General features: G+C 42.7%; 1 protein-coding gene across 1 annotated transcript in view; it reads right to left on the bottom strand.

Moving 5' to 3' along the window:
* The window catches only part of LOC121269681 (thrombospondin type-1 domain-containing protein 4-like), a 381,085-nt gene extending 379,402 nt beyond the window's left edge, over positions 1 to 1,683 (bottom strand). The window contains exons 1-2 of the mRNA XM_041174524.1: positions 1,643 to 1,683; positions 892 to 1,217 (exon numbers count right to left, since the gene is read on the bottom strand). Coding sequence (XP_041030458.1) covers positions 892 to 1,217; positions 1,643 to 1,663 — 347 coding nt within the window. The 5' untranslated portion in view covers positions 1,664 to 1,683. The remainder of the gene's footprint in view (positions 1 to 891; positions 1,218 to 1,642) is intronic.
* Between the last annotated feature and the right edge of the window lie 14,793 nt (positions 1,684 to 16,476).

Below are 16,476 nucleotides of genomic sequence, written 5' to 3'. Positions count from 1 at the left end.
CGAAATAAATTTTTCATCTCACCAAGTGGGACATCTTTCATTTATAAAATCCAAAGTTGGACAAAATGTAGCTTCATATGTTTTTGGCCAGAATTTGTCCCTCATTGGGAGCGGTCAGGAAGCTGACCACCGCCGACGATTGGCTCTGCTTCGTGATTTCACGTGGGTGGGCCAATTAAGGCCCGCCCTGCACGGATTGCGTGCGATAGCGCTCAGCGCTATCTGTTCGGGTGGGGGGGATGGGTTAGGTGGGAAAGCGAGTCTGGTGAGGAAGGAAGCTGCCTCAGGGAGATAGAAGGGCTTTTTAAAAAAAATTAACAAATACAGCAAAGATTAAATGAAACATGTGACTGTGTCACATGAACTGGGACATGTTTTCAATTCAAAAATGAAGTTTTCATGTAATGTTTATTTGCTTTAGGAAACCACATCCCGGTCATGGATGAGGTTTCCTAAAAAATGTAAAGGCCGCTTGGCCTTTTCGCCTGCCCGCCAACTGTAAGGTTGGACGGGCGGCATAAATTTGATTTTAATTAGTTTGTTAATGGCCTTAATAGGCCTTTCAATTATTGGCAGACGCAGAGCCAGCTCCTGCGCCTGCCAAACGAAATATCACGCATCATTTTACCCTCGGGCGTGCGCCCGCACACCTAGCGTAATATTCTGCCACTTGTCTTTTTAAGTTAAAATGGGGGTAGGGAGTTCACAACACACTGGAATCTGATCCTTGATTAAGTATACCTATGCTTGTCTGGCCTCTGGCTATCACTGTTGTCCAGCTTTCCGAAGTCCCATCAAAAGAGATTGCCCCTGACTGCAGATATCAAAAAGTCTTTAAAGTACATGAGATAATGGATAAAGAGCTGTAAACAGAAGATTGCAGAATTTTACCTGTTGGAAATCTGATAAATCTGGTTAATGCTGGTTCCCAGTAGCGTGTTGGCTGAACTCCGGTGAAGTGGGAAAGAGTGACGGACTGTGGACAGCACTCGCCCGTGGGGAATGTGAAACGCCCGCAGGGGCTGATCTCCTGTTGCAAACTGGAATGTCGGCTGAATTCTCTGCTTTATTTGAGGAAGACAGGGCCGTGTCTGTTGCATTACTCCGCTACCACAAGTCCTGGTGCAAGCAGACCATGGACCCCATTTGCCCCACGAACCTTTAGCCTGTTCTTCTACAAAGGTATCCACATCCTGACGTTTCACTCGGTTCTGTACCTTTGACAACAAAAGAAAAACTCAAATTATCTTAAGAGTATTCTCATGTTATTTTGAGATTTAGTATCACAATTACTGCGATAAAATCTGGATGCTGTGGTAGAATCTTACAGCACAGAAGGAAGCCATTCGACCCTTCTTGCTTGTGCTAGCCCTCTGAAAGACCTACTCATCGAGTCCCCTTCGAGATCCCTTTCCCACACCCTTTTCATTTTTGTGTTTCTTCTTCAACTATTGATTAAATTTCCTATTTAAAGCTGTTTGGCATTTGGTTCCATTACTGTTTCTGGCAGGTTACTCCACATCCTAACAGTCCTCTTGTGAAAAATTCTGCTAACCTCTCCCTTTGTTCTTTTGGTGATCTTAAACAGAGGCCTTCTAGTTAATGAGTCACAGGCCTGCAGGCGTAGTTATTAAATATGTACCTTATCAAAGGGAAAAACCATCAGGCTTGAATTTAGCCTTTGGAAGGCGCGCGTGATTGACAGGCCTGGGATCGGCCGGGAAACGGACTGCCAAATGCGATCGGCCCCCGACCGTGATTTCACACTGGCTGGACAATTAACGGCCAGACAGTGTGAAACGTGCGCTGAAAAGCTCAGCGCAGCTGGGGTGGGGGTGGGAAGAGGCCAGATGATGACATCACCATGGGCGCGGGCGAGTGCTGGGAGAAAGCTCCCTGAAGGCAGACAGCTGCCTCAGGGAGCTGCAGACATTCAAATGATTAAATAAAGGTTACAAAGCTGCAAGACCAACAAAGTCCATGCATCACAATCAAGCCCCTGAAAACATACCTCATAAAAATGCTGCCCGCAGATTTTTATTTTTATTTTATGTCATAACGGAGATTTCATCCCACCCTTGGATGAGGTTTGATGAAAAATGTAAAGGCCGCCTGGCTGATTGGCCTGTCTGCCAACCGCCACAAAAAAATCGGAGACAATTGCACCGTCAATGGGCTTAACTGTTGATGGGCGCATCTCCGACTTACGCATGCACCCGCTGAGCGAAATAACGTGCGAGCGCACGATGATGTCGGGACACTCACCTGACGTCATCTTGTGCGATTTTATACCCAATTGGGTCAGGAGTGCGCCTGCCCATGGGACGTAAAATTCTGCGCTATAACTTTGAAACCTCCATCAGGACTTCCTTAAGCTTCTTTGTTCCAATAAAACAGTTCCAGTTTCTGCTGCTTCTCATCACAATTTAAGGCCCTTAACCCTAACATAATCTTAATAAATCTCTGTGGCCTTGATATAGGATGGCAAAAATTGGTCAAAATACTCAATGTATAACCAATGATCTGTATGAGTTAACTCGGATGTATAAGTTTAATTCGATGAGTGTGAGCTCATCACTCCTGACCTAGATTAGGTGCCAGTTCAAAAAAGCCTCATAGTTTACATTGTCATCCTTCTGTTCAAATGATTCTATGGCCTTGTCCCTTCGTATCTCTGTAACCTCCTCCAACCCTACAACCCTCCAAGAATTCTACACTTCTTCAAGTTGGGTTGAATTCCTTCACCCTGCGCTTGGCTGCCATGCCTTCAGCTGTCTAAACCCTAAACTCTTCAATTCCTTCCTTAATCTTCTCCACATCTCTCCACCTTTAAGACACTCCTTAAAGCCTCTCCCTTTGATCAGCCTTTTGGCACCTGTCCTAATATCTCCTCGTGTGGCTTAGTGTCAAATTCTGTCCTGTAGAGCTCCTATGAAGTGCCTTCGGATGTCTTACAGCATTAAAGGTGCTGTACAAATTAAAATTGTTGCTAACATTACTCTCTTCTTTTCTACTCTGTACCCTATTTATATATCTAGGCTTTATCTCATTTCAACAACAACAAGCAGCTTTACACCTATGTAAATCAACATAATTGCTCATATTCTGGAATAACTAATTTGGTCACTGCATTATTCCTGGTTAAATGCAATTCATAGTAAAGTTTCATTGTCAAATTTACATTATTGGCTGGACTTCACGGACACAAATCAGGGAGGCCGTCCCTCTCCCCACCCACCCCCTCCCGACAACAACCCCTCAATCCTGTAAAATAGGGCATGATAATGTCGGATCAGCAGCACAACGTCATCACATCAGTCTCAGAAATTATGGAAGTTGAGCGGGAGTGGAAATTGGAAGCCTGCCCGCCATTTTGAAATGATTATTGACAAGCTCTTGAGCTTGTTAATGACGCGATCATCTGGAATTTTTGATTAGCCAATGTATTTTTGGTCGTCGATCATGAGAAAGTTTAGGAGGGTTTTACAGTAGCTATGACAAGGTGGTGCAAGGGCAGAAGAAAAAGCCTGCCACCAGGACCATGGTATGTACCATCTACAAGATGCACTGCAGCAATTCGCCATGGTTCCTTCGACAGCACCTTCCAAACCGGCAACCTCCATCATCTAGAGAGGCAAGGGTGGCACATGCATGGGAACACCACCAAGTGGAAGTTCCCCTCCAAGTCACTCAACATCCTGACTTGGAAATATATCGCCCATTCCTTCGCTGTCACTGGGTCAAAATCCTGTAACTCCCTCCCCAACAACACTAGTGGGTGTACCTAGACCACATAGACTGCAGCAGTTCAAGAAGGTGGTTCACCACCACCTTCTCATGGGCAATTAAGGATGGGCAATAAAAATGCTGGCCTAGCCGATGACATTTGCATCTCATTAAAAAATAATAAAAAGGGCGCAGTTTCTGTTGGTGATTGTAATCAAAGCAAAGTACTGCAGATGCTGGAAATCTGAAACAAAAACAGAAAACACGGGAAAAACTCAGGTCTAGCGGCATCTGTGGAGAGAAAAACAGAGTTAACGTTTCGAGTCCGTATGACTCCTTCCCAACTCTCTCATTGTATAAGACCATCAACAACAGACCTTTTGAAAAGGAGGCAGACTGGAGAACAAGCAATGCTTGCACTGCATGCAACTAGACAATGCCTCAGATCAGAATTAGAAATTGTCGGCTCAGAAGGTAATTATGTGGAAAATTCACCTACACAGATGAGAAGGTCAAGCTGCGGTTAGTGGCAACCTTCCGTCTCAATCAGACGATGGATTGCGCCAAGGTGATCAACTCAATGTTAAACATTGCGTGCTGTGGCTCAGGCATGGCAGGCTCTGCTATGTTTTGAGAAAGTGCATAATTTTACTGGCCTCTTTTCTCTGGGCCTTCTTCTCAGCCAAGCTGAGCTTTTCATTTCTACCCGTCTCTTCCAATGCCTTTCCAAACAGTCAGTCTCCAGCGGTCATGGCCATCAGCAACTATCTCCCAATTGCCAGTGTCAATGTTCACCATCTTCATATCTTGCTTTCAGATGTCTTTGGAGTGGAGGTATGGATGTCTAGGAGGTCATGACCCAGTGGCCAGTTCACCATGCAGAAGGTCTTTGGGTATTGGGCCATCATCTATCCAATGAACATGGCCAAGCCAATGCAGGTGTCGTTGGCTTAGCAATGAGTGTAAGCTGGTGAAATTAGCACATTCCAGGATCCGGGAGTTGGTGACCTTGTCCTGCCAAGAGATGTCGGGATACTTCTGAAACCGTAAAGGTGGAAACTGTTCAGCATTTTTTCTTGTCCAGCATATGACGCCCAGGTCTCACCACTGTAGAGGAGTGCGCTGAGGATGCAGGCTTGGTAGACTCACAGTTTATGCTCTCAATCAGGTTGCTAATCCCACACTCTCTTACTCAGCTTGGACATAACAGCGGCAGCTGTTGCAATGTATGTGTTGATTTTTTTCAGCATCAAGTGACAGATTGCTGGTGATTGTGGAGCCTAGATATGTGAAGCTATCAACAACCTCCAGCGTCACATTGTTAATGCTGATAGATGTGCCAACATCCTGGACCATGACATTTGTCTTCCTGAAACTGATGGTCAAACCAAACTCTTTACAGGTGTGAGAGATTCTGTCCGTTTGCTGCTACAGGTGTTCCTTGGTGTGGAATGCCAGTGTGGCATCATTGGTGTAGAATAACTGCGAAGAGGGCTTGGCACACCTTTGTCTTGGATCTCACGTGAGCAAAGTTGAACAGCTTTCTGTTAGTTCTGATATATAAGTAGACACATTCTGTAGATGTACTGAAGGCATACTGACAGCAGCAAAGTGAAGAATATGCCAAGGAGTGTCGATGCCAGAACACAACACTGCATGATTCCACTGTGGATCTCAAAGGGTTCCGATGTTACTCCCTCATAGCTGACCGTACCCATCATGTTGTTATGGAAAGAGGAGATCACATTGAGCAGCTTTGGCAGGCAGCCAATTTTCTCCAGCAGCTTAAATTGACTGCCTCTGCTCACATGGTCGAATGCCTTGGTGAGGCGGATGAAGACAATATCTAGTAGTCTCCAGTGCATTCCTTCTAAGCTGCATGGCCTCGCAATAGTCCATCAAGTGCCGCATACTTAATTATTACAGCTATGCAGATCCTGGTGGTTATATGAGGTTTACTGCTATTCTAGCTCACGAGCAAAGAACTGGTAGACTAGTCCATGGCAGGAAATTAACAGACAAGAGCCAAGCCTGATATGATTAGTTAGTGGAATTGACAGCCAAAACTCACTTGTGTCAGTTCTGTCATAAGAGCAGATCAAAACCCCGAATTACTTACAGACATATTGAATTTTTAAAAAAGAACATACAAGCAAAAGCTGGCTGAGATTTCAAAGTAACTGCTTGCTGAAAAATTACTACATGGATTACACTTGACTAACTAATCCACAGAACAGAATGTCACACCTAAAAAGGTGTCAAGGCCTACTTCAGACAGAGACACTTCAAAGGAAAAGATGCAATGCAAAAACCAAACTGCAATCTCCTGTGGTTGCGGAGATAACGAAGGCTGATTACCATCTCAGCAGGAGCTATCTCCTGTGAGTTATATCCCAGACTGTGGACATGATGTGAGTTGAAAAGAAAGCAGAAATGGGTAAAAGAATGTTTTTTTCCCCTCCAGGAATACACAAGGGGTTAAAAAGCCAACTGCAACCCTGGTTCTGTGTGTTAGTTTTGGTGTTCTAGGCCTGGTGTCTGAGGGTGTGCTGTGAAAGTCATAGTGAAGAACATCAACGATGCATCCCTGCACTTGCAGGTAATAATCTCTCTGACTGCTGGAAACAAGTCAAGACTCAGCAAAGCCACAATCAAAAAGGAAACAGGACAACTCCTCCCAGCTAACCTGCAGAACCAAGAATCACCAAACCAACTGCTCAACTGCCCAAAGTCAATTCTACCGGAATCATCCAACTTAATAGCCACAACATTTCATCATCTACTCCTCACAGACCAGCCAAAGACTGACTCATATATCTTTTTAACGTTTATTTCTGGACTCACTTCTCATTTCGTGTGTGTGTTGTGTTTTTATTGTTTTTTTTCCATGTTTTAGTAACTAATAAACTCAATTTTTAACTCAAGAAAGCCTGGTTAAATTGGCTCCTTTTAAAATATAAATACATTTGGACTGGGAAAATATATCCATGAGGGAAGGGATCCATTTTAAATTAACCTTGTTGTGACCAACCAAGGGAGTTGAATAAAGAATGGGAGCCAGTTCATCCCTCCTCATCAGGGAGCATAATAATTTGTGGTACCTCATCCGGGATCATAACAAATTGGGGGAAACCTCACCCAGGGACAGGTTCCTGGAGCCCGAAGCTATGTCAGTACTTATCTTTCATGTGGCCTGCTTGCTAACCCTTCCAATCACCACTTCCCTCTCTTTCACCACTTCCCTTCTTATCCTTCCTCCTCCCTATGAGTGAGGGCTTGGGAGAGGGAGGGAGGAAGCAAGCAAAGGAGTGAGACGGTTGCGAATAGGAGGGTTGGGAAGAAAAGCAGTGAATGGGAGGGAGTCAGCGAGTAGAAGATGTGGGAAGCAGCAAGCGGGAGGGAAGCTGCGAATTGAGAAAGGCAGTGAGCTGGAAGTAAGTTGAAAGAGTTATTAAGTTATTAAAAGTCAATAAAAGGACTTACGGGTCAGTTAATACCACTGATCTAGTCATTCTCTTACTGCTGGTTTTGCGGAATTATTAAAGGAAGATTGATCCCAAAGACATTTGATACATTAAAAACACAAGAGCATTTCTTGGGAGTTTGCAAAGAGCTTTCCAATTCCTAGCCCAGATCTTCAAATAATAACGCAATAGTTCAACAGTTCTTTTGAGGTTATCTCATGGGACATTTTAAACAATGCTTATTCCAAATACTACCTCTCCCCTTTTCACTTCTCTATGTATTCTGAAACACAGTTTACTTTTAAAATGGTGAACTAGTTTATTACTTCACAATTCATAAATTTTTAATCTAAGAAAAATGTAGGTGGAATTAATGCACACAACTTTCCCAAAATACTACCTCAACAGTCATTCTCCCTCCTGGAATTCCAGTCTTTCATCACAACACTCAGCCCCAGGTCCCCAATGTAGTTTTCCTCTTTAATATTCACTTAATTTATTGGGTCACTGGGCCAGATTTCCAGGGAATAGGGAAGACCCCACAGACCTTTAAAAATCTGGACATGTCCAAGATGCGAAGCCCCAGCCCCATTTCCAATAGATCTAATTTTTGCCACTAGGGGAAAGGGGGCAGGGCATGATTCACACAGACAGGAAACCCAAAGTCAGCAGGGCCATTGAACTCAGTACTGAATTCAAACAGCTCCCATTTTGACTGATAGGGCCTTAACCCGCAATGTGGGATCACAAACTGATGGAGTATAAATAATCATTCTTGAAGGGCAGATAAAGTCTGTATAACTTTCATGATCTGAAGTTTTTGAAATGTCCCTTAAAAAAAATGCTATAGTTCTGCTTTGATTGACAGGTGTAGGTTAGAAAAAATTAGCTTCCAGATGTGCGATTTCAATAGAGCTTTTTGTTGATATTTCTCCAAGGGCTATCAGTATGTCGTTATGAATGCCTGGCTGAGTTTAAAATACTACAATTATCTCTGCAGGGGGCTCTGAATTCACAATTTTAATTACACCTTAAAGAGGCTATTAAACGATTAGCTGTCTTTGATGTAGGGTCTGAATAGACGTTTGTTTTTATAAGAGATTAACCACTTGAGGAGATTTAAATGCTCTGAATGGGTTTTATGAATGGAAAATTTTTCACTACCAAGTGTGTAGGAGTGAGAGCTGTATTAGATAGTTAGAAGTTTAAGTTTTTCATCTCTACATATCTCCTGAGGTCTGCCCATGGTGGATACTGGGTGAGTGGCTATTGAGGTGGCATGGAGGGTATGAAGGGCCATGATAGGTGGGTGAATAGAATGAGTGGCATAGATTTGACATGGAGGATATGAGAGGCCATGGGGAGTGTGTAGGAGGGTGTGAGGGATGAGGGTGAGAGAATCTAATAATGCCTAAAACAACTGGGACTAAGTCCCAGGAAACTGAAGCAGGCCTTCTAACCAGCCTGCCTCGGCATTCGTCTGTCCTTGTGGCTGCCCACGCTCTTCTCCCACGATCAGCTGGCCCAACTTTATCCTGTGCCCTCGAGCTACCGGCTCAGTAGCCAAAATCCAGCCACTGTGTCTCCCTGACCTAAACCCTCCAGTTCAGAAGAGCCAACATTTCTCCAAATTCACAGAGACACTTTACTTCTGCTTGATTAATGTTAGTTGGCGCAAAGAAATGACGGCTTTTTTCCCTCATTACTCATAGCAGTTTTAAGTAAAGAAGACACTCAATAAGCTGAAAAAAATAAACGTTGCCTTTCCTACATTTTCTCTCAATGCAAAAGGCAAGCTTCCTTGGCTTTTTCTATCCTGAGTTTGTCAAATCGAAACAAAAAACGTCCTTGTTTTGTCTTGAGCCATTGCACCCAATTCAACTTTTCTTCTGTCAAATGGCTAAAACACAAGTTAGAATACAAAATCCAACAAATGCCTCTCTCATGTATAGTGGTGTTGTAGTTATGGTGCTGAATTTAAAACCCAGATGCCGTGAGTTCAAATACCACCATGGTAAATATAAAATTGAATTCAGTAAACCCGGTAAGTTGCCGACTAGCATGTTCATGTGACAATGGCTGGAGGTGATATTCTTTCTTCTTCTATACCTCTGTTAACTTTTTAAAAATATATTTTTTTTTTGTTTCTATTGGTGGCACATACCCACACAATAACTTGATATTGGGGAGCTGGTGGCACAGAGGTATTGTCACTAGACTAGTGTTCCAGAGACCCAGGGTAATGCTCTGGGGACCTGGGTTTGAATCCTGGATGGTGCAATTTGAATCCAGTAAAAATTTGGAATTAAAAGTCTGATGATGACCACAAAACCATTGACAATTGTAGTAAAACCCACCTGGTTCACTAATGTCCTTTAGGGAAGGAAATCTGCTGTCCTTTCCTGGGCTGGCCTACATGTGACTCTGAACTCACAGCAATGTGGTTGACTCTTAAATGCCCTCTGAACATGGGCAATTAGAGATGGGCAATAAATGCTGGCCTAGTCAGTGATGCCCACATTCTGCATGTAGGGAAAAACGTTATACAGAGCGGGAACATTGATGGTCTCCTTTGTTCATAGCATTTTTCTTGCAGCTACCAGACTAGATTTTCAATTGTAAATCTTCCAGTTCTGAAACCACACTGGGATTCGGGATAGAGGAAGAATGACAAGGGCAACACTGGCAAATAATTCTCCCAGGATGCTCAGTGGGAAGGTGCCTCAATAGGTTTTGCAATCGCTGCAGTCGCCTTTATTCTTGAAAAGGGTCACAAATCTTTGCATTATGCCTATCCTGGGGCACTGCCCCCTCTCTCGAGCAGAGGCAGAGAAGTTTGTGCAGAGCTACAGGAGTACCAGTTTCCCTTGATTGATGAGGCCAGGCAGGTATAGCATCAGCTACAGTTAGATCATTTCATTTCTTCCTTCTTTGTTAATTGTCTGTTAACATTTGGAGTGACTACAGCAAAACAAAGCTGTGTGAAAGAATGGGAATGTTTTTAATGGACTTAATACTTAAGTTCAATCATTTACACTTAACTGAAGGTAAATTTAAATAGTATTTTCTGAAAACAGAAGGAATGCTTCATCTCGCTGCTAGAGGCTGGAGTCTATGCCAATTCCTAACATTTACCAGGAGGTAACTGGATCAGTAGGATACATTCTTTATGAGCAGCTGTTGAAGTTTATAACAAAGATATATTCCTTATATAACTCATCTATCAAAACCATAAAATATCATTGCCAAACAACAATAAATAATTGTCGCGGTTCACAACTATATTTTATCCCACTGTTCTGTGACCCAGAGCTCCAAGAACATTTTCAGAGGGAAATCAGTTTCAGTATCTGAGGGGTCAGCAATGGGAACATTCTTGGCATGAGAAAGCTTTGAAAGATTGAAACTCTGACAATTTAATGCAGAAAGGTTCAGATGAAATCTAAGAATAGGTCCATCTGAAGGATAAATTACAGTGAAGCTACTGGGGAGAATGTGAAACTGCCTGTCTCAGCATGGCAAAATAAAGGCTGGGGTCAGACAACATTCCCTCCTTCTAAAGGTAGGACCCAGCGGAGTGAGGCATTAAACTAGAGAGCCCCCTGTTCCAGATTTGGTTCACCTTCTGATAGCTTCAACAATGTTACAAGGAGTCACTATTAAGCAATAATTCTACGCCTCAGAGAAGAACTTGCAACTGTCATAAAGAAATGGTCTTCAGATCTATCTGTGTACTCACAGACCACTTTGCTGTTACTGAAGAGCGAACAGTAAACGGCCACTTGGTGTATCCCACATTCAGACTACTGGATATTGGTAAAACAAATTCAGAAATTTAAGCTGTTTCCAGGCCTCTTAAGAACTGTAAATACCTTGATCTGCAGATTCTAATTGCTAGAAGGGATTAGAGAAGAACCTGTTTGCTGTGTGAGGAATTTTCAACCTTTCAAAAATGCTTTTTATGAGAACTAATGTATCTATGGGGAAAGGAATTTACCTGTGTCTTTCTCTCTCCCTTAATACATTAATTGGTTGGATCAGTGTGTTGGTCAATGATGCACAGCAAAGCTGGTTCCAGATAAACCACCATGATTCCTGGATTTGACAGAATCACAATTACAAAACCAACTTTCCCTTGCAACTCAATCTGCAATATGGTTTTTATGAAACTCCGTTTTGGATAGGGCTGGTGTAATGATTATTAAGGTCCTCACCAATTTAATCATGGGGTCACTTTCCTCTTCTAATTTCCACTTTGCCCCACAGTATTTTAACCACACGTTGAATAAAAAGTTCAAAGTATAGCTTCAATGAAAGTAATGTCCTAATTACTTTCCATGGGAGAGTGGCTCAAGGTGGGCTTTTACATTCTAGGGGGTGAATTTCCTCAGAGTTTCTCCTACTCTCCCACTAAGTTTTGCAGAAGTAATGGCAGAAAACCAACTTTACCCTGAAGCTACAGCTAGGGAACAGGATCAGCTCTGAGGAAATTGCCCCTTCATAGATCTACTTCAGCTTTTAAGCATTCATTTACAGTACAGCTACCAGTCTGAGGCGAGTCTGAGAATGGTAGCTACAGGTTCTAGCCAGGTTTGCATTGTGAGGCTCATGCCCTCGGCATAATGAGATAAATTTTGAAGACAGAACAGCATCCCATCGGTTTGAAATTTAAAGGATTTGAGGGAAGGGGAGAAATCAGGATTAGTTTATAAAAAAGTCTCAAGAACTCCTCAGCACTTAACAAGTGCACTGGATTAACACTCCAGGGATTGTCAAACTGAAGCAATGTCAGATTACTATCCACAGGGGACAGACCTCTGCCTGTTTCACCCTGGAGTTGGCTAGAACTCAGACTCTAGATTTACACTGTTAGCTTAAGGTCAGTGTGAAGCAGAAAACACTTCACTCCGATGAATCATACCGTATAATCTCAATTTTATATGAGGTCGTGGCTCTACCAATGGTTTTGGACCCAACTAACAGGAAACACTAGAGTTTTAATACCTAGTGTACCTTACAGTTGGCTTCAGTGTCCCTGGGCTAGGAAGGAGAAAATCAACCAGGGTTCCTGCTCCTGATTACTGACTTATGCTCCCAACTTGAAGGGACATTGAACAAGGACAGGATCACCTTGGTTTTCATCCCTCTGTGAGTGGATAGCTTGTCAATACTCATTGTCTAGACTCACAGATAGAATAGAACAAAATCATAGACTGATTACAGCACAGAAAGAGGTTGTTTGGCCCATCGTGCCCATACTTTATATCTATCCTTACCAAGAAAGAAGATGCTGCCAAAGTTTCAAGGTGGGATTTTCCAGCCCCACCTTCCGCCAGGATCATCCGGTCCCACACAATGGCCTTTGGTTGGCCCGCCGAATCTCTGGCAGCGGATCCTGCCACAACAGGGCCGGAAAATCCCAGCCTCGGATGAACAATACTGGGCTTTGTAATAGGTGAAGCCCCTCACCCATAACACTGCCCTTCAGGAGGAGGGAAAGATGAGGGAAAATAGATGAAACAAAAGTAGGAAAAGTGGGAAAATTCTTTAATTTTGATGTTACACAGCAACACAATCTTAAATACCACCACTTGTGCATCTATTGGAACACTTTTGAAGCCAGCACGGTTAGATTAAGACCAATAAAAATTGCAAATACCGGAAATCTGAAACAAATTGGAAAATGTGGGAACACTGAGCAGCTCAGATCATCACTGGAGAGAACAAGTTAACTTTTGAGACAAACAGTCCTTCATCATTAATTGCGTCTGACATTTTATAAGGATTACCCATTGTATCATTCAGGATATGATTCAGAAGATACTCTTGTTTTGTAACGATAGGATTATTACCAAGGAAGCATGACAGGGAAAGTATGATGATCAAAGTATCACAGAAGTAATTACGGATGTGTGAGGCAAACACAAAACCTTTAATATGTCACAAGCAGATCTCCCATGGCACTGCTCTTGCTGCTGGTTTGCTATCCCTCTGACAAAGTAAATGATCCTATATAACAAGGTTCATCTGTCCTCTCCTCCCGCCAAGTTGAAAATAAGTTAAAGCCTCTCGCGAATCACCAAAGTGAAGAAAGAGGCTGTTACTTTGCAAATAAGCTAGCAAAAAGAGGTAATACTATTTCCTTGTGAAGGATTCAGCTTGCATAAGGCCTCAATATCAGTTCAGCCAGGATGAAGTGGGTTAGAAACTCTGAGGATCGGGGCAAGGCCGGCATCAGAAGTCACAAGTCGCGATTTGGGGGCATGACGTGCTGGATGCCAGGCTGGTCACTTATTAAAATTCCTCACACCAACAGCTTCTCAATACTCAAACCAGTTAACATAAGCTTTCTCATTAGAGGTTTTGGATTATGTCCACTAGCTTCTGTTAAAATAATTTTGAATAATAACTGAGCAGAATCTGCCTGAAACTAAAGAAAGGCATTCCTTCAGTAGCTGATGGGATGACACTGCTGCACCCTGGGAAATCGGGTACACTGCACATGCTCAGACAGCACCATCTAAACGGACTATAAGGTAATTAACACACAACATTTACTCTGCGAATGTGGATGGAGGAATTAATGTAGAAAATATACATAGCCATGACCACAGGAAAAAATGTTTTTTTATAGAAAGGAAGTGCAAAGCTTTAATGTGCAAAATCACTTTTTCAACAAAGTGGAGGGAAAATTTAAACATAACACTGATCTGTTTATCACCCGAATTGTCTCTTGTGTCTTTTACTATTGTCATTAAAGTTTGTTCCTGAAGGCCCCAGCCTATAACCAGAAGCCAGGGCTCTCTTTAATATTTTTGACTCTGTAGCATAACAACTTTCCTATCTCCTTGCTCCACCCACTTGTGGTGTTGTTAGTCTTTGATTTCCTGAATCCTGGAACTGAATTGAGTGACAAGTTTACTTTCTTCACTTGAAAATAATCAAAGTTCGAGTTTTTCAGTCTATGGATGTCTGGCTTGATCTCCCAAGGCCTGTTTTTCTCAGCTCCATGTCAGGCCTCCCCAATTCTGACCCTATTATCATCTCCTCTGAATCCAGTTTATACCTTTCAAGCTTATGTGCTGCCCCTTGGCTTTTTTTTCTTTTATCTATTTCAGCAAGTTTTATCCACATTCCTTGGGGTCATCAACATCAAGACGTAATCCCACCCACTTAAGCCTTCATTTCGTTCAAACATCTCCTGCCTCTTTTGCCACCTGGTCTCAATTACTATCCTGTTCTTGACTTGCGAGGAGAATTCACAATAGTTCCCTCAGGTTATGAGCGCCTAATCCCTCCACAACAACAGTTTAATTTTCTCTCATGTTTACAAAGATTTTAGAGTGCACCAATACAGGTAAATGCTATTTTTGCTGCCTTAAGGCTGTAAATCTTCAGTAAAACATTTATTTGAAGTTTGTGATGAACTTCTGATCATACATAAACACGCAAATCACATATATACAGCCAGGATCAGCCTCCCCCCACCTGCTGCCCAATCCTCCCCCATTCATAGCCCTCATCTGCACCTCTCTCCTGCTCACCCTCCTCTGCAACCCCTTCTCCCCCAGCTGCCCTCCTTTCTAACTTTCCCCTCCGTAACCGTAATTTCACCTCTTCTTCCTCTTCCATCTCCATTCTTCCCACTCTTATGGATTTCTTCCCCCCCACCCCACCTCCACCTCCCCTTTTTCTACTTAACTGCTCCTCCCTTTCCTCTTTCTCTTCTACCAAGCTCCCATTTCCCCTTCTCTTCTCCCTCGTTCTCCGAGCTTAATATGCAATTGCTTCTAAACCTGAGAGTATTTGGTAATGGGGCTGAATTTGTGAACAAAAGATTAAATCTTCCTTTATAAATAGCTATGAAAACAGATTATTGTCCAAATAAGGTCACCTCTATCTGCCTCAGCTCAATAGACTGTACCATTCAATTATTACTGGAGATGCACCATGAGTTTAAATTATGTATATCCTATGTCCCTGCTCAATTATTCATGTAATCTTCTTTGAAACATCAGTAGATTTTCTTGGACTCAGGTTTCCACACAGATAACCAGACTTAACCAATTTCTTCAATGACTATAAAACTGTGATTACATATGGCTGACATGAAACTTAAGCTTATAAAGTTCACCAGCAGGTTGTGAATCCACCTACTCATAGCTTAAGGATTGTGTAGGTGCTTAAACTAACTCTTGTACTCTGTTTAAGGATAACAGTCCTGCATCAATATCACTGGCCTCTTTTCATTCTGAACATTTCACTGAGAAGAAATATAAATTGATGGTTGGGCTTAACAAAAAAACCAGATATGAATATTTAAGTGTGGTAGATGCTGGCAGCAATCTTAAGGGAGTGTGTATTACAGCATTTTCATCACTAGCCTGCTCACCTCTATTTTACTCAAACTCCTACTCATTCCAGTATTTTGCCACCTGTATTCACTTCCACACTAAATCACACACAATAATCCTTCCTGTCCTCACTGACTAACTTTCTGTCCTCCATTACAGCAGCTTTAAGATCCTTACCTAAACCTTAAACTCTCCTAGTGACCCTCACTCCATTCTAGCTCTGCAATCTTCTTCAGCTTTGTCCTAGCTCATTTATTGTTCCAACACTGGTCCCAAAAATGGTATCATAGTCTTCAGCTATCACAGTCTAGAACTTTCTCCCTGAATTTTGTGTCTTACTATTTCCCACCTTCAAATCTTAATCAAAACCTCACTTCCCAACTGTGCCTCCAGTAACCTCCCTTTAGCTTTCAGCTCAGAGTCCACCACTTTCCTTGTTCAGTATCTTCAAATGGTTCATTATAGGAAGCATGCTGTAGAAATGCTGTTGTTATTCTAACATCTAGCAAACACAATGCAGTTTGGAGAAACTCACCGATCTGCTTGCATTTACAGTAACCAGCCCAGCTCCCATCTGTAAGCTGAAAACGGTACCAGTTACAACCAACCTTCAAAAGAAATAATAATTGTAAGTTATCAATTGTGTAGCTCTGTTGTTCCAGTATTACTCACCAAGATATATGGGAAACCTGGGCCAGGATATTTTGGACGGTGGCGTTTCCCATCCTGCCATCCGAAGAGTTGGCGTTGAGCCTAAGTCTCGTGAGTGCATGGAAAGATGAGTTTTTGGAGTCTCGGTAGGATGGGTAGGGGAAACCTGGGGGGTGGTGGATTGTAGGGGATTGAAGTGTCAGGGGAGAGGCCTTGCGGGGGGGTGGGGGGGTAGGTCCAGCAGCCACTGTACCTTAAGTGGGGAGGGGGTGCCCAAAGTT

This window comes from Carcharodon carcharias, chromosome 1 (genome assembly GCF_017639515.1).
Source record: "Carcharodon carcharias isolate sCarCar2 chromosome 1, sCarCar2.pri, whole genome shotgun sequence".
Taxonomy (NCBI): domain Eukaryota; kingdom Metazoa; phylum Chordata; class Chondrichthyes; order Lamniformes; family Lamnidae; genus Carcharodon; species Carcharodon carcharias.
Note: the sequence above shows the minus strand (reverse complement) of the source record. Positions and strands in the feature narration are given on the sequence as shown.